Source organism: Camelina sativa, chromosome 10 (genome assembly GCF_000633955.1).
Source record: "Camelina sativa cultivar DH55 chromosome 10, Cs, whole genome shotgun sequence".
NCBI classification, from domain to species: domain Eukaryota; kingdom Viridiplantae; phylum Streptophyta; class Magnoliopsida; order Brassicales; family Brassicaceae; genus Camelina; species Camelina sativa.
Window position 1 is genome coordinate 15,720,174 of NC_025694.1, and position 18,754 is coordinate 15,738,927.

General features: G+C 33.9%; 3 protein-coding genes across 4 annotated transcripts; 2 read left to right on the forward strand and 1 right to left on the reverse strand.

The window, feature by feature from the left end:
- LOC104719077 (chaperone protein dnaJ 20, chloroplastic) lies at positions 3,068-4,585 on the reverse strand. The gene is made up of 2 exons (XM_010436919.2): positions 3,971-4,585; positions 3,068-3,403 (listed from the first exon to the last, which is right to left on the reverse strand). The coding sequence occupies exons 1-2, from the start codon at positions 4,427-4,429 to the stop codon at positions 3,260-3,262; spliced, it is 603 nt and encodes a 200-aa protein (XP_010435221.1). The 5' UTR covers positions 4,430-4,585; the 3' UTR covers positions 3,068-3,259.
- Positions 8,473-15,670, forward strand: LOC104720416 (receptor-like protein 12). Its single transcript, XM_019230742.1, has 4 exons — positions 8,473-10,849; positions 13,517-14,854; positions 14,932-15,261; positions 15,507-15,670. The coding sequence occupies exons 1-4, from the start codon at positions 8,473-8,475 to the stop codon at positions 15,668-15,670; spliced, it is 4,209 nt and encodes a 1,402-aa protein (XP_019086287.1).
- LOC104732327 (probable magnesium transporter NIPA2) lies at positions 13,952-18,739 on the forward strand (the record flags this gene model as incomplete). Of its 2 annotated transcripts, none has more annotated exon segments than XM_019231361.1 (8): positions 13,952-14,074; positions 16,942-17,193; positions 17,287-17,343; positions 17,759-17,849; positions 17,937-18,097; positions 18,198-18,325; positions 18,414-18,551; positions 18,647-18,739. In XM_019231361.1, coding segments are annotated over 7 exon segments (798 nt in total), but the record flags the coding sequence as incomplete, so codon positions are not given.

The following is an 18,754-nucleotide window of genomic DNA, read 5'->3' on the forward strand; positions in this document are numbered from 1 at the left end:
TGATACGCCCAAAATTCGAGGATCACTCAGCCGGACTAAAAAGGATAGAAACTCGCTAAGGTGCAAGGTGCAACAAGGGAGATTTGATGGATTGAGGGGTCGCACAGCAGTTGCGGAAGGCTGCTGATATTCCCAACTTTAATCACTGCTAGATATGACACACTAGTCCAAAAAAAGGAGGTTATTGCTTGGATATTACACACCAAGAAACAAAGAAATGTTCTAGACAAAGAACAAAGAGATAGACTCTAAAATGAAAAGGAAAATTAGTTGATGATTCTCAAGTGAGATTACATGAGTTTATATAGAGATAGAAAACTTGGTCACAAAGCCAAGTATTATTCTTGAAACTAAAACACAATAAAGATAGATAGTTTAATGAAGATTCAACTCTAGAAGTTTGTCTTCCCAAAGTGTCCTTCCCAAGGTGAGTTGAACTCTATTTTCGTCACTCCTCTTTGACCACAAAACTAAGTGATTATTTTGGGCTTTCTTGGACTTGAATTAGGCTCAAAGTAGGCTGGACTTGATAAGTATCATCCCCAATAGTTTTTCTCACGCTCTCTTTAGCCATAAGCTCTTGAATAAGCTCATTTAATGCATTTTTTAGCTTCTTAGCTTTTGCTCTAGTCATTGGTCCTTCAGGTACAAGCAATGATTCCTCCGCTACAAGCTCTTCGGGTTCAAGCTCAGCTACTAGTTCTTCAGGTTCAAGCTCAGCGACAAGCTCCTCCTCCTTAGCTCCATCCATGATCACATCAAAGGGTGTAACAATGCCGAGGGATTCAAGAACGTTGGCGCCGAGTTCGATAATCAACCACCACCGAAGCCACTAGGGTTCTTATTTCACCGGCGGAATAAACGACCCAACTACAAAGACGGTTATTTCTGGATGGAAGAGTGAAGACCGGTGATAACACCTCTTCTTCGCCGGCGGAAGCTGTTTCTGATTGGGATTTCTTTTGGGCTGTAAATCCTCTTCTTCGCCGGCGGAAGAAACAAAGTTTTGGTTTGTTCTAAAAAAAACTATTGTCGGGTTTTTGAGAGAAGATTTTTTGATATAAGTGATTTTATTTTAATTGATTTTATTCAGTTTTATTGAAGGGAATTAATTTTTATTTCCTATTTCAATTTTAATTGGGCTTTTGGTAATTTAAACACAAAATTGTGTCATTCTAGTTTTTCCCTAAGAGAGGGTGTCAATCGAGCAATTTTTCCCCAAAATTGTGTCAATCTGGTCTATTTTCACTTAATTTTGAAGTAACATATTTTTCCATACACTAATACGAGTATAACCATTTTTAGGGAGTTACACAAAAAATTAGGGTTTGAATGGATTTGGTTTTTGAAATGGTTTTTGGTTAGATTTTTCAAAAATACATTTTTTAACCATTCAAGAATTAGAAAATTTAGATTCTTAAAGATTTTACTAATTTATTAACAAAATCCAAAATCTCATTTCAATGGATTTTTGAGATTATTTGTACAAAACATATATATATATATATATATATATATTTAATTTTCCATTTGCTTTTAGTTTTATTTTGCAAAAACCAAAAACAAAAATCTTAAATCTAAAACCTATAATATATAATCTAGAAACCATTAAAATCTCTCAAACATTCATGGATTTAGTTGGAGAAAGTGATCAGAAAAAGTGGTTGGAGGCGGTTACCTTTGGAGTTTGATTGGTGACACAAACTAAAGCTCTTGAAGGTTCCAATATCCGTCTGTTACAAATTGGGTGGACAGATGTAATAGATATAATAGAAACAGACGGATGAAATAACCGTTTATCATGTGAATAGAAGATAGAAGAAAGTGGTTATACAACATACGAAAATAAGATGCTTACGACAATTTATTTATCTAAAAACCGGATGGATTATTGTCATTTCTATTTACATTTATTTTTAAGGTAAAAAGTGTAATTTTTTTCTTTTAAACAAAATTAGGGTAAATTTTTATTTTAATAGTCTACGTTTATGATATACGCTACTAACCATTAGTTTATTATTCAATGTATAACCATTAGTTTATTATTCAATGTAAAGCCTCTGTATATTAATAATATCAGGAGTATAATATTTTATTAGAGTTATTAATTTTATTGACATATAAACTAAGATAAAAAAAACCAGTATGAAAGAAAAATATTTATTTATTTATCAAGATATTAATTTATAGAGTTTATGTTACATTGTCATAATCTTACATTAAAAATCATTCTCGACCTGGTTATCGGTTAGAAATCAGATTGATAAGTATAACATGTAGTAGAAACGGATGTATAAAATGAGCATTGAACATGTGAATAGAATATAAGGAAGGCAGTTGTAAAACGTATGTAAATAAAGTGTTTACGACATTGTGTTTACCTTAAATACCAGTTGGATTATTTTTTTATCGTTTCTATATTTTTTTTATTGTAAGGTAAAAATCTCTCTATTTTTGTTTTTATGTTAAAATGAAATTACGATTAAATTATCTTTAAATAATCTATTTACATTTATTTTAGCTATGTTATTTTTATATATACTATTAACCATTAGTTTATCATTCACAGTAAAACTTTTATAAATTAATAACATCAAAAATATAATATTTTATTAGTGTTATTAATTTTAACTATTCATAAATTTTTGAAGCGAAATACTAATTTAGAATTGAAATATATATATATATATATATATATATATATATATATATATATTAATTCATAGAGTTATGGTTATAGCCTTAGTTGAAGAGTTATTCTTTAGTATCACAGAGAACAATTTATGTCCTTATAGCCAATCACTAAGGGGATTTGATGAAAGGAATTTAAGAGCAATTCATCAAATGAATTGTTCTCGTAAGGCACAACAAGCAGGCAACAACAATACTCTCGCTAACTTTGCGGAGGATTTCAGTCTTCTCTTTCGCTGCTAAATCATAATTCTGATTTATTCTTTAATGGCAATGGGGAAACAATAGGAAAGGAAAACAATATGCAGAATCAAGAGCAAGACTTGCCCACATCTTGCCCAGAGTCAAGAGCAAGACACATAGACTTGCCCACATCTTACTTAATTCATTGGTTTATATCTATTTCATGTGCTTGCCGATTAGCATAGGCACATAGAAAAGTTTATTCATATATTATATATACAAAGTTGCGGGGTATTTGTTGCTATGCTTTTCTATATTACACACAAACAAATCAAAAAGACTATACATAAGAAGACTAGAGAGACTTGGTTGGTGTTGTTGTGTGTCAAGAAGAATCTTGACGTTGACGACGCATTCTAGCAGCCCAAGACATTGAGTTATCATTATCTTTCTGATTGCTTCTTCTCCTTAGCCCTGAGAGCTGAGTTTGCCATTTTGCCTTCCACTCACTCTTTTCCTCCACCACTTCCTAAAATCACAACATTCACATTTACATTTAAAAAACTAAACATAAAATCAACATTTTGGACCCATGGTTTTACCAACTAAAGTATCAAATGAGTTCATTTTGTCAACATTCTCTATTCCACTAATCATACCTTTTAATAAATAATATAAAAATGGACAATTTTTCAATCGACACATACGTCAACAAAGCATTGGGACCATAATAAAAAGATAAGGTCATCTCCAATGCCCTAAGGTCAGTTCTGTCGACAAAGATACACACACAACAAATACACAAATGGTTCTCGAATCTACCGAGTAAATCTCTAAAATTCCAAAAAAATAAAAGAATAATAATACGAGAATTATTGAGGATAATACTACACACACATATTTGTCCATATACGTAACCAAAAAGAAAATATCCAAATCAAACAACTCAACATCAATGGATAAATCTATGAATGAGACAGAACTAAACTAGTTCACTACTCTTAAATTTTCTTAACCATAAACCAAAACTATGGTTCTGTTTTTTTTTCCTATCACAAAAGAAATTAATTAGAATTGTGAAAAAAAAAAAAATTACCTCATCGTATCGGTTACGTCGTCGACCGGAGAAAGAGAATGAAAACCCCATAGACAAATCACGATCATACAAAACTCTCCGGCGAGGATCAGAGAGAGTTTCGTAAGCTTCTTGAACTTTGATAAACCGATCCGTGTACTCTTCGACCCGATCCGGTGGAGATACGTCCGGGTGGTATTTTCGAGCAAGTTGTTTATAGGCTTGTTTGATCTCTGGGAGAGTGACTGAATCGGTGACGCCGAGAAGATCGTAGAAGGTTAGGTCCTGTGTTTGTTTTACTGGGTCGTCGTGGATGAGACGAGATTGGATCCGGGTGGATGTGAATCGGGTTCGGGTTGGGTAAGAGAGAGTTGATGGGAGCGAAGCTGGTGACGGTGGTAGAGAGGAGACTTGTTGTTTGTAGAGGAATGGGTGGTGATTGGTTGAGAGGATTGATGATGATTTGTAACAACACTTCATTGTTTTGTAGGGTTTTGTTTTTGGTTTGTTTGGTTTTTTGGAGTTTTGAGTATTGTGGATTGTATAACGTAGGGAATGGTAATAGTTGGGAACTGTGGAGAGGTGTGAAGGTAGATGAGACTGTTGAGGAGTAATCTATTGATTTGAGAGGGTATTTTTGTCATTGTAGTTTAATGCGAGAGGTAGCCGTCATTTTGAGACTTGAAACTTCAGAAATTTATTTAATTAGGAGAAAATAAACTACTAGTGAAAAATACCAAAAGATTCATTTTCTTTGATTATAAATACTTGTAATTATATGATCAGCTGAACCAATTGGAAAGAAAAACTAAGTGATTAAATGCGAAATTGAACGTATATGTCGTACCAGATTATCCATTATACCATTTTACAAATATGAAATCAAAACTAAAAAGAAAGTGGTAAATTCATCTTTATCAAGTTCAATCTCATTCATATAAATCTTAAAGACAGACCATTTAGAAGGCGAAGACACCATCTTCACCAAATTAGAATAATCGGTTAGGAAGACGACATTCTGATTATCTGCACTAATCATATATCTCATTGCCAAAACCAGAGCTTCAACCTCTGCGTGAAGGGATGAAAAACTACGACAGAGGTTGGTTGCTCTCATAGTTGGGGTTCCCCGACATAGGAGATACAATACCATCCGCGACGAGTATATTGGTCTGTCGCTTTCCAAGACCCATCCACAAAACATCTATAATTCATTAAATGCCTATTCACCCCCAAAATACTCTCTGGCAAGAACCATCCATAAATCTCCTTTGGGAATATCCCCAAAATCTCATCATATGCGGAAGACCAAACTTTGAATTCATCCTCCGCTATCCGTTAAATTGCAAGTGGATTAGAATCTAAATTGCTAAAATTTTTATCATTCTGAACCTTTTAAGTGAATTAGATTTCAAATTACTAAAAATAGTTGTAACCTAAAAATAAATAAATTGTGTATATTGAGATAAAGGAAATATTAATTATCTAAGTTTTATCGAAGTTTCAAAATTTATGCCAAAACTTGTGTAAATTATTATTTTTTAATGATTTTTAATATAATTTTTTTATAAAAACATATTTTATAAAATTTTAGAAAGAAAAACACATATTCAAACTAATTACGCATATCTTGCATCAGCTAACACAACCTCAAACTAATTAGAAACTCAAACTAGTTACACATATTCGATATAAACAAAACACAAACTCAAACTAGTTTACATATATTAGATATAAAAAACCCCACAAAAATCAAACAAGTGAAACATATGCAGGATGAGAAAATACAAACTTAAGCTACTTATACATATTCGGCAACCAAAGACACAAACTAAAACTAGTTACATACTTACATATATTTATCAAGTGAAGACACAAACTTAAAGTAATTACACGACATCAGAGAAAACAAATAAACTCAAATTAAGTACACATATTCGACTTCAAACTAGTTACACATATTTAACATCAAATGATACAAAAACAAACTATTTACACATATTCGATATCAGGATAACAGATTACAAACTCTTTTGCTATATAAAAATAAAAAAACTCAAACTAATTACACATATTTGGCATCAAAAGACAAAAACTCAAACTCGGTACACATATTCAGCATCAAATGACACAAACGCAAACTACTCACATATATATATCTAACATTAAAGAACACAAATAAACTTTAAACGAATTATACATATTCAACATCGAAGGACAAAACTCAAACTATATGCACATATTCGACATCCGGAGATACAAACTCAAAAAGTTTTTTCGATAAAAATATATATATTTTTCTATGAAATTTTAGAAAGGGAAAAAAATATATCATTATCTTTTATGTTTTTTTGTTCAGAAAAGTAATCAGAATCGAATTGATTGACTAATTTTTAAAATGATTGTAATTGTCGAATAATTCAATACATAAGAACTTAAGATTTTATTATCAAAGAAATTTTATAATCAAAGATGTCTATAATATATTTTAAATTTTGAATATTAAAACATACGAATAAAATAAAAGAATTATGTTTGATTTGAAAATTTCACTTTTAAGTTTTCATTTCTCATTTTTATTTTGCTAAGAATGTAAATATTAATTAAAAATAAAATTGTTTAATTTTAGGTTTTACAAATTTAATGAAGCATACTTATGAAATCAGTACAACGAAAATAGCACGATCACATGATAAAAAATGTAAATCTTTGGAAAAAGGGGATAAAGTGGAGAGGCAACTTGACGAGACTGTGCTAACAAACTCATCTTTTATTATTGATAGATACTATATTGTTTTCATTTCTCTCCGTTATTCTCGTGCTCATGAGTTTTGGTGACACAATGTTAGGCGGTGCTTCGGTGGCCTAAGCTGCTGGCAATAATCCTTATCCCATTTTGCTGGGCTTGAGCTACTATACTTCCACGAGTCCATTTAGAGAGTTCTTTGGACTGACCGAATGTTACTTGTCTTTCGATATATAGTTTATGTTGATAGCAAATTAATCGTTTCGCACCAGCTGCCTAATAGTCAAAGACACCACCTGGTATTGAGTTTTTAATATATATTTTTTCCTCCAAGAGAAGATTTGACTTTGTAGAGTTGACCATTTATTTGGAAATTATTGATCATGTGGAAGCAATTAATCAAATCATCAACATCACTTAAAAAAAAAAAAAAACAAATAATGCATTGTTGTAGTGAGGGGAAGATGATAATACAGACTTTGTGCTTAATCTTGTCACTTTCTTAACTCAATACTTGTGGTTGGTTCTTGTGGGAGTTTAAGAGTGAGTTCTATGTCCAAGAACCCGACAAGATGAAGTCTGATACGACGACAGAGATGTGGAGGAACAACATTGATATTGTTGTTCTTGGTATGGTATCTCTTGTAATCCTAAGAGTTAGCCCTCAAGGACAGTTATCTCAATGGCCCGTTGAATAAAATAATAGCCTGTTAGACTACAACATCTTCATGGCCTATATCTTAGCTACAACAATCTTTCAGTATTTTAATCTAAAGTATTTTAGGTATTTTAAATCTTATTTATTACTTAAAGTTATTTAAGAGGCAATCGATTAGCTCTCACCACTAGCTCACCATACAGCCGAGGAAATTGCGTTTGCGCTTTTGAATAATCAAAAGAGTCTTTGTGCTACGGTAACCCCACACCTCATGGGTTACTTTTTTCCAAGAGGAGACTTAAATTGACTTTGTCGTTGTTCATTTGGAAATTTATATTCTCCGTGGAAGACTTGTTAAGTCAAGCTTTACTTGTTTTGAATGTTTTCAAAACTGGACCGGACCGACGATCGAACCACGTTAACCTGCGAACCGGTAGCATATCCGGGTTAGGTTAATATCAAAAACCAAAAAAATTGAACCGGTAAAAAAATCATATTAACCCACCAAAAACCCAAAAACCGGTGAACCATTGAACCGGATAAAACTGAGTTCTAACTTTTTTTGTAAAAACGAGTGCAATTAATTTCCTTTCTAGTTTTATTCTTAGCAGTAGTAGAGTTATTTAAAATAAAAATTCCTGTAATTGAACTTTTTACTTTTTATACTAGATTTTTTTTCTTCTAGTTTGAATGCTTTGCAACTCACACTACAAATCTTTAAAATCAAGATAATTTTATTGAAACCAATTATTTTTATAATAAAAGATGTTTGATTAGTGCATGCTTTCGTAATCAATTTGGTGTTCATTTTTTTCTTAGTGTACGTAATGCAAGCGAATGATTACTAAGATAATAAACCAATAAATAGTTTGTTACCCTTTAAGTTTATAACTTTAAAAAAAAAACATTATGATTATTAGAGCCACCACTCGTTTCCTTATGATCATTATGATTATTAGATCATTATGATTATTAGAGCCACCACAAGTTGTTTTCCACGAATGTACGAGACGATCGGATTACTAGAGCCACCACTCGTTTCCTTTTTCACAGAAAAAAAAAAAAAAATACACAAGTATCAAAGAAAAAATTATGTTGCATTCTTGTAGTCAGGGGAAGATGAGAATATGGAGCTTTTGTTTAATCTTGTTCCTTTCTAATTCGATACTTGTTTTGGCTTCTCATGTTAGGCACTTGTGTCGTGCAGACCAGAAGAATTCTCTTTTGGAGTTCAAGAACGAGTTCTATATCCAAGAACTCATTTCCAATGGGATTGTTGGTGATAAGAAGACAGAGAAGTGGAGGAACAACACTGACTGCTGCACTTGGGACGGTATCTCTTGTGATCCTAAAACGGGTAAGGTAGTAGAGTTAGACCTCATGAACAGTTTTCTCAATGGCCCTTTGAGATATGATAGTAGCCTGTTTAGACTACAACATCTTCACAGCCTTAATCTTCGCTCGAATAATTTTTCGGGTATTCTACCAGATTCCATAGGCAACCTCAAATATTTGAGGGTATTGAGTCTTGGTGATTGCAATCTCTTTGGAAAGATTCCTTCTTCGATTGGAAATCTTACTTATCTCACTAATCTTGATCTTTCTGTTAATGAGTTCACCGGTGAGCTACCGGATTCAATGGGGCATCTAAACAAGCTAACAGAGTTGCATCTTGGATCAGCCAAGCTCAGTGGGAAATTTCCTAGTGTGCTACTCAATATGAGCGAGCTCACCTGGATCGACCTTGGTTCTAACCAGTTCGAAGGTATGCTCCCATCTAATATGAGTAGCCTTTCAAAACTAGTGTATTTTGGGATTACTGAAAATTCTTTTTCTGGATCTATTCCATCGTCTCTCTTCATGCTTCCTTCATTGACCTCTCTTGTCTTGGGAAGAAACAACTTCAACGGTCCTCTTGACTTTGGGAATATGTCTTCACCATCTAACCTTGGAACTTTGTCTCTTCTAGAAAACAATTTCAATGGTCCAATACCGAAGTCTATATCGAAACTAGTTGGACTTTTTTATCTTGACCTCTCTTTATGGAATACAGAGAGAGCCATGGTCGATTTCAACATCTTCTTGCAACTGGAGTCTCTTATATTCCTTGACCTCTCTTATATTAATACAAGAAGCACACTTGACGTAAGCATATTCTCACCTCTCTTGTTACTTGGTTACTTGGATCTTTCCGGGATTAATTTGAAGACCAGCTCTACTCTCAGTCTTCCCTCACCCATGGGTACCTTGATTTTAGCATCCTGCAATATTGCTGAATTCCCCAAGTTTCTAGAAAACCAAACCACTTTGAACTATTTAGACATCTCTGCCAATAGAATTGAAGGCCAAGTACCAGAATGGTTGTGGAGTCTACCAGCTTTGCAGTATGTAAACATCTCTCAGAATTCGTTCAGTGGTTTTGAAGGACCAGTGGATGTTATTCAAAGATGTGGAAAACTAACCATGCTTGATATAAGTTCAAACACATTCCACCATCCGTTTCCTTTGTTACCAAACTCTACAACGATCTTTCTAGGCTCTGATAATCGGTTCTCGGGAGAGGTTCCTAGAGCAATATGCAAATTGGTTTCTCTTGATACACTTGTTCTATCCAACAACAACTTCAACGGCTCTATTCCTCGGTGTTTTGAAAAATTTAATACTACTCTTTCGGTCTTACATCTTCGCAATAACAACATCTCCGGTACTTTTCCAGAGGAATCTGTAAGTGAACACTTGAGATCAGTTGATGTTGGTCGCAACCAGTTATCAGGAGAGCTTCCCAAGTCTTTGATCAACTGCACTCGTCTCGAGTTTCTTAACGTGGAAGATAACAGAATCAGTGACAAGTTTCCATTATGGTTGAGATCGTTGCCCAGTCTACAGATTCTTGTTCTCCGTTCTAATGACTTCCATGGGCCAATATATTTTCCTGGAGAGTCTTCGAGCTTCAACAAGCTGCGAATCTTTGATATTTCAGAAAATCGCTTCAGTGGAGTCTTGCCATCAGATTACTTTGCTGGTTGGAGTGCAATGTCATCAGTCTTAGACATTGTAGACGTTATCCCGAGTAGGTATGCGGGACGTGACGACTCTGGAAACTATCAAAACTCAGTGACTATGACAATTAAAGGATTGACGTGGGAGCTTGTTGGGAGTGTTTTCGCAATTTACAAAACCATGGATGTCTCCGGAAACAAATTCGAAGGAGGTATTCCTGAATCCATTGGTTTACTTAAGGAACTGATTGTGCTCAATATGTCAAACAACGGTTTCACAAGTTCTATTCCACCAGCTCTGTCAAACTTGACCGATCTTGAATCATTGGATCTATCTAAAAACAAATTATCCGGCAAAATCCCACCAGAGCTCGGGAAACTCACGTTTCTAGCACAGATGAACTTCTCTTACAACAGGCTTGAAGGTCCAATACCACAAGGCACTCAGATACAAAGTCAAAAGAGCTCTTCATTCGGAGAGAATCTCGGGCTTTGCGGTGTTCCTCTCCAAGAAACCTGCGGAGGAGAAGAAGAAGCAACAAAGCAAGAGAAAGATGAAGAAAAGGAAGAAAAATATCAAGTATTTAGCTGGATCGCAGCTGCAATAGGCTACGTACCTGGTGTTGTGTGTGGACTTACCATTGGCCACATTCTCACTTCATACAAACGTGAGTGGTTCATGAGAATCTTTCATTATTTTACTTGATTAAAAAAACATCGTTTCTAAGGAGGATGATGTCCCCTTGTAATAATAAATCAATCACCTGCACCTGTCTCAACACTTGTTTGATTAAGAAGTTTTGGTCATAGAGGATAAGTGTAATATTTAAGCCAATACAATTGTGAATGGTGAAGAAGTATGTTAGTCTGAATTCGTATTTACTTTAGTTTACAAAATTCAAAAGTTTTGTATGTGTACTCTAATGTACTGAGTAGTATAATGAGAGTGGTTTGTTCCAAAAATTTAGTTACATGCGGTCTCTCGTCTCTCTGTCTTTTCCTCTTGCTTTCTTTTTTTCAATAAATATATAAAACTTGATTGGTAACAACTCTGTCTTTATCATCAAGAAAAAAGGTCTTAATAAGAAGGTGAGTGTAAGCTTAGCTAGAGCAGGTTCTGATTCATTGTCATTGAGCTAGATATTAATTACTCTTGACGTAGCGGCAATCATGTTTATTTTTTATGTATTGTCATTCTACTGCTGCTGCTGCATGCTGCATTACATATCGTAAACAATCCTATTTTTCACGAGAGAAAGAAACAGATCAACAAAGATTGTCAAAACACTTCATGTATGCAATGCAGCTTCATTTTCTTGTGGATGTGCTCACCAAACCATCGTTTCCAACTCCTTTCAACACTCAATGGTAAGATGAGTTTCCTTCGACCGTGTAGCCATCATCATGTTCATGAGGAATATTTAGATAGTGTTAAGTTGTAACTGGTTTCGAAGAACCAAGTAATTAAGTGTTGACCAAAGTAAACCGAGGTCAAAGCCTTTTTGAAGTTTGAGAGTTGCAATTCTTGGTATGAGATTACAGTAAAAGTCTACAAATTAATAAATAATATAAATTAATAAATTTTATTGGTTCTACAGTGTAAAAAATAACAAAATTCGATAAAATAATAAGATAATAACTTTTTAAATTTTTTTTATGTAAAATATGGTCTTAGTAAAATAATAAATTAATAATCATGTAAATTTATATATATATATATATATAACATATGCTTTAAATTTTTGAAGTTGATCCTATAGTTTATATCTATACAACAATTGTTATGTTTTTATTTTTATTTTAATAATGTAAAATATTTTATAAGATGTCATAAAATAGCTAACTTAAAAAAAAAAGATTCAATTTCTAGATATGCATCATTTCATTTTGATAGTTTATAGGCTATTAAAATACATTAATTGCTATTATTTTTCATAAATTTGAATTTTTGTATGTCATGCGTATAAGTGAATTTTTCTATAATATCTCAAATTTATTTTCAATTTCGAAACCATAAAATTTATAACATCCGAAAGTCTAATTTTATTTTGATAAAATTGTCATAATTCATAATTTTAAGAATTTTAACAATTAAAATATATATGTAAATTACACTATAAAATAATCACTATAAATTAATAAAATGTCATGGTCCCAACATTATTAATTTATAGAGGTTACTGTAGTATTTTCACTAACTTTACTAACCTCTTTATTGATGAGCGTCATAATGCTTTTTTTGTTTTTTACATACTCTGTTTTTTACATATAAATAATCACTATAAATTAATAAAATGTCATGGTCCTAAGAGCATCATTAGCAGAGAACGGATTCACCGTTGCTCAAAAAATTATATATATTTTAATATCTAACTAAATAAAAACTGAAAGGTGTTTAAAATGTACGAGAAACGTTGCTACCGAGGGTAACTTCAGTAACGTTCCTTCCTTTTTTCTCTCCTTTTTGTATTTTTTATTAATTTTTATTAAAGGAATTTGGGAAAGCAACCACCACTAAAGATAGTCTAACATTATTAATTTATAGAGGTTAGTGTAGTATTTTCACTAGCCTTACTAACCTCTTTATTGATCAGTGTCATAATGCTTTTTTTGTTTTTTACATACTCTGTTTTTTTTTTTTCGATTAACAAACGTTACATTGATTGATTTGATAGTAATTGTTAATCCAAATGTTGAAGACAATTAATATTATTCCTTTAGCTGTATTTTTAATTTTCTTATGTGAGTTAGAAGAAATCGTACAAGTTAAAGTCCCCATTTCTAAAAATAAAACAGAGGATGTTGTAATGCAAAGAAGAAGTCTAAACGAAAACTTGGAAGTAAAGAAACATAAAAGACAAAGATTTGGGAGAGCGTTTGAAGATTTAACACACACCACACAAATGGGAATGATATAGTCTTTGTGAAAGAAATATCTTATCTTGCTGTCTACAAAGGAGACTTATCTTACATTCTTTCCCCACAAATGTGAACTATATAATCAAATCCCTTTCACCGGAAAAAAAAACAAAGAGAAAAGTATGATGCATTCGTAGTGAGAATGGGACGATGACAATGATCTGGAGCTTGTGTTTAATCTTCTGCCTTTCAAACTCAATACTTAGTGTTTGGTTCTTCTCATGCTAAACACTTGTGTCTTCCAGATCAGAGGAATGCTCTTTGGGAGTTCAAGAACGAGTTCTATGTCCAAGAGTTCAATTCCAATGGGATTATTGGCGATAAGAAGACAGAGAAATGGAGGAACACAACTGATTGCTGTTCTTGGGATGGTGTCTCTTGTGATCCTAAGACAGGCAAGGTCGTTGAGTTAGACCTCGGGTTCAATAATCTCAACGGTCCTTTGAGATTTAATAGTAGCCTGTTTAGACTACAACATCTTCAAAGCCTAGATCTTAGCTTCAATTATCTCTCGGGTATTCTACCAGATTCCATCAACAACCTGAAATATTTGAGGGATTTGGATCTTCGTGGTTGCAAGCTCTTTGGGAAGTTTCCTTCTTCACTCGGAAATCTTTCTCATCTCACGAATCTTGATCTTTCTGATAATGAGTTCACCGGTCAGTTGCCGGATTCGATGGGGTATTTAAACAAGCTGACAGAGTTGGATCTTCGATCGACCATGCTCAGTGGGAACTTCCCTCGTGTGCTACTCAACTTGAGCTCGCTCATCTCAATCGACCTTAGTTCTAACCAGTTAAAAGGTATGCTCCCATCTAACAACATGAGTAGCCTCTCCAAACTGAAGTCTTTTATGATTAGTGGAAATTCATTTTATGGAACCATTCCCTCTTCTCTCTTCACGATCCCTTCGCTGACTAGACTTGACCTAAGCAGAAACGACTTCACCGGTCCTCTTGAGATTGGGAATATCTCTTCACAACCTAACCTTCGATACTTATACATTGGAGAAAACAGTTTCAATGGACCAATCCCAAGATCTATATCAAAACTAGTTGTACTCTCGGATCTTAGCCTCTCTTTCTGGAACACAGGGAGGTCTATTAATGATTTCAGCATCTTCTTGCATCTCAAGTCACTGACGTCACTTGATCTTTCAGGAATTAATTTGAAGATCAGTTCCACTCTCCATTTTCCCTCACCTATAGCAGAATTGATTATATCGTCCTGCAATATTTCTGAGTTTCCCAAGTTTATACAAAACCAAACCAGTTTGCAGGTTTTAGACATCTCTGCCAATCAAATTGAAGGCCAAATACCAGAATGGCTATGGAGTCTTCCAGAGTTAGGGTATGTAAACATTGCTCATAATTCCTTCAGTGGAGAACTAACTATTTTACCAAACTCTACCATTAGTTACTTTATAGGCTCTGATAATCAGTTTTCTGGAGAGATTCCTCGATCAATATGCAAATTGGTTTCTCTTTGGACACTTGTTTTGTCCAACAACTTCAGCGGTCCTATTCCAAGGTGTTTAGAGAATTTTAATTCTTCTCTTTGGATCTTGCATCTTCGGAATAACNGTATGTAAACATTGCTCAGAATTCCTTCAGTGGAGAACTAACTATTTTACCAAACTCTACCATTAGTTACTTTATAGGCTCTGATAATCAGTTTTCTGGAGAGATTCCTCGATCAATATGCAAATTGGTTTCTCTTTGGACACTTGTTTTGTCCAACAACAACTTCAGCGGTCCTATTCCAAGGTGTTTTGAGAATTTCAATTCTTCTCTTTGGATCTTGCATCTTCGGAATAACAGTCTCTCTGGTGTTATTCCGGAGGAAATTATCAGTGATCGCTTGAGATCACTTGCTGTTGGTCGCAACCGGTTATCAGGACAACTTCCCAAGTCTCTTATCAACTGCACTCGTCTCGAGTTTCTTAACGTGGAAGATAACCGAATCAAGGACAACTTCCCATTTTGGTTGAGTTTGTTGCCCTATCTACAAATACTTGTCCTTCGTTCTAACGATTTCTATGGGCCAATAGCTTCTCTGAAGGGTTCTTTGAGTTTCCCCAATCTACGAATCTTTCACTGGCCATATTCTACCATCCCTATCAAACTTGAGCAATCTCCAATCATTGGATCTATCTCAAAACAAACTATCCGGGGAAATTCCGCCGGAGCCCGGAAAACTCACGTTTTTGGGGTGGATGAACTTTTCTTACAACAGGCTTGAAGGTCCAATACCACAAGCCACTCATATTCAAAGCCAGAATAGCTCATCGTTTACAGGGAATCCCGGTCTATGCGGTGTTCCTCTCCAAGAAATTTGCAACCGAGAAGAAGAGACAACACAAGAGAAAGATGAGAAGGAAGAAGAAGATCAAGTATTGAGCTGGATTGCAGCTGCAAATAGGCTATATACCTGGTTTGTCCTGTGGACTCACCATCGGCCACATTCTCACTTCACATAGACGTGACTTGTTCATGAGGACCGTTCACTAGTTTACTTAATTAAGCACCATTATCACTTAGATTGTGTCCCCTTGCAGTAATAAACTTTCTCAACACTTGCTTGGTACTTTCAATCTACATATATGTAAAATCTACAAATTCTTCCAAAGTGTTACGAAGAAACAAAAAAATATAACACTTAGAGCATGAAAACTTTGATATAAAGCATCGCTGTATTATACAATTGGGAATGGTAGTCAAGAACTTTTTCGTTTTTTCTTAAAATATTAGTACTATTTAACTAAGCAAATTTCAGAATAAAATAAAATAAAATTTCTAAAAAAAAAAAAAACAATAAAAGTAGAACCGAAACGGTCTAAATTTAAAAGTTTTGTATATGGGTGTGTAACTCTTATGTTTTTGTGTTGTATTATGAGTGTGTTTGTGCATTAAGTTATAACTAAAGTTTCCTATAATTTCGTCACAATACTACTGTAATCTCTCTCTCCTCTCCTCTTCTTTGCTTTCATTTTTTTTTTCTTGTTTCTTTTCAGATTCAGTTCTCCACACAACACAAAAGAACCCTAAAAATTTTCACATTACGTTTACATCACCAAGATAAAGAAAAATAAACAATTTATCACGTCTTCCACATTGTTGATTTTGTTTTGGTGTACAACATGAAAAAGGTTTGAGATACGATTCGAATATTCTATTGCTACTTCTATACCTTCCAGATACTATTTTTTTTTTCTTTTCCTTAGTGATCGTTTGGTGATTTGATTTGGGCAAGGTAACGTATAAAAACCGAGTATTTGTGGGTCTTAATCCTCTTCTATGATTCGTTAATCTTAAATTGAGCAAATTCAGAAACAATTCGAAAGATCCTAGATTTTTGTAGTCCCAGCTGTTTCTTGAGACATCGTTTGATTTATTTTTGTTTATGTGTTAAGATTTGTCTTTTTCCTTGCTTACATATCTGTGTTTTTGTCTCTATGGCCTCTCTATGTAATCTACTTATGCCATTTGTCTGGTCTTTAATTTTTCAGCCACAATGAGATTATTTAAAAACTTAAGATTTTTTTTTGTCAGAATCTATTGTTCCAGGATTTGTGAGGCAATTGCTTAATTAATCAGTAATCTTCTTTGTTTGATTTTTGATTATAGGGTGGATATACTGATTCTTCTTTGTTTTTGTTTGTTTTTTGTAGACGCAATAAGCTATATCTGAAAGCCAAAAACTCTCTGGAACTTTTCATTATTATTAACAGCAAGCAGCTGAAAACATTTTAATTGTATATATAAGCAAAAGTACTATAAAATATCATCAAAGATGGAGGAGATGTCACCTGATAATATACATGGAGTCATTTTAGCTGTGTCTTCGAGTGTATTCATCGGTTCTAGCTTCATCATCAAGAAACAAGGTCTTAAGAAGGCCGGTGTTAGTGGAGCCAGAGCAGGTTCTCCTGATTTATATATTCAGAACTTTTTTACGTACTTCAAAATCACACATATTGTTTAACTAATTCTTCTTGTTGATCATTTGTGATCAGGTGAAGGAGGGTATGGATACTTGTATGAACCTTGGTGGTGGGCTGGAATGATAACAAGTAAGTATGATGACTGATCATTATCCCTCTATAAAGGTTTTGGGAAGTTCTGCTGCAAATCTTACTTTTTCATGTTTGCTATTTAGCTTAGAGATGTTATGACTTTGGTAGTTTTGTGTGGTTGGGACATGTTTTGGATCTTATCACTACTGAAACAGTCTCTCTTTGTCTTATCTGAAAATTTTGGGTTTATATTGAGATATCATGGTTCTGTCTGACAGAAATCTGATAGCTTGGAAGAGTATCATCATTAGATTGATCTTACATCATATATTTTAAATAATATGGGATAAGAAGGAGATATGAACAAGTAAAGTCATAGAAAAAAATTTCAAATCCAAGATTCTATTGGATTTCATCTATGGAAATGAAGCTTTGGTTATGATTACTAATTTTGTCTTCCTACTTGTTATAGTGATTGTTGGGGAGATAGCCAATTTCGCAGCATATGCATTTGCACCGGCTATTCTAGTGACACCTTTGGGAGCTCTCAGTATTATTTTCAGGTATCTGTATCCACTATGCCTATCTCTTTACCGTTTTATCTATGTAAAACAACGTAGTTTCCTGAAAACGAGAACCGTGGTATGCAGCGCAGTGCTAGCACATTTTATTTTGGAAGAGAAGTTGCATATGTTTGGTATACTTGGCTGCATTCTCTGTGTTGTTGGATCAACAACGATTGTTTTACATGCTCCTCATGAGCAAGACATTGAATCAGTCAAGCAAGTGTGGCACCTTGCTACTGAACCAGGTATATATAGCAGTAATAGCTAGAGTTTTTTTAAAAAATTTTGTCAAACAACATTGATTCTCTAATTGGACTGATATACATGTTTGAATGTATTAACCAGGTTTCCTTGCGTATTCTGCTGTGGTCTTGGTTGTGGTGCTTACATTGATCTTCTACTACGAGCCACGTTATGGGAAGACGCATATGATAGTATATGTTGGGATTTGCTCTTTAATGGGCTCTCTTACAGTATGTTCTCATTTTTTCTTGAGCCATCTCTTAGTAGCTAGATCTCTCTTATTCTTAAGTAAGTGTCTCTGTCTTTGTTGCATGTTAGGTTATGAGTGTTAAAGCTGTAGCAATTGCCATAAAGCTGACGTTTTCGGGAATGAACCAGTTCAAGTACTTCCATGCATGGATCTTCATCATAGTAGTGACCGTATGTTGCATTCTACAAATCAACTACTTGAACAAGGTAATAAATAATTAACAAATGTTTGTTTTACTGGTACATTTCCAAGTTTTTCGAGTAACAAATTTTTTTTCAACTTTTGTATTCATTTCTCGCAGGCTCTGGATAATTTTAACACAGCGGTCATATCTCCAGTTTACTACGTTATGTTTACAACGTTCACCATTATAGCTAGCATGATCATGTTCAAGGTAAAAATGTGGTTT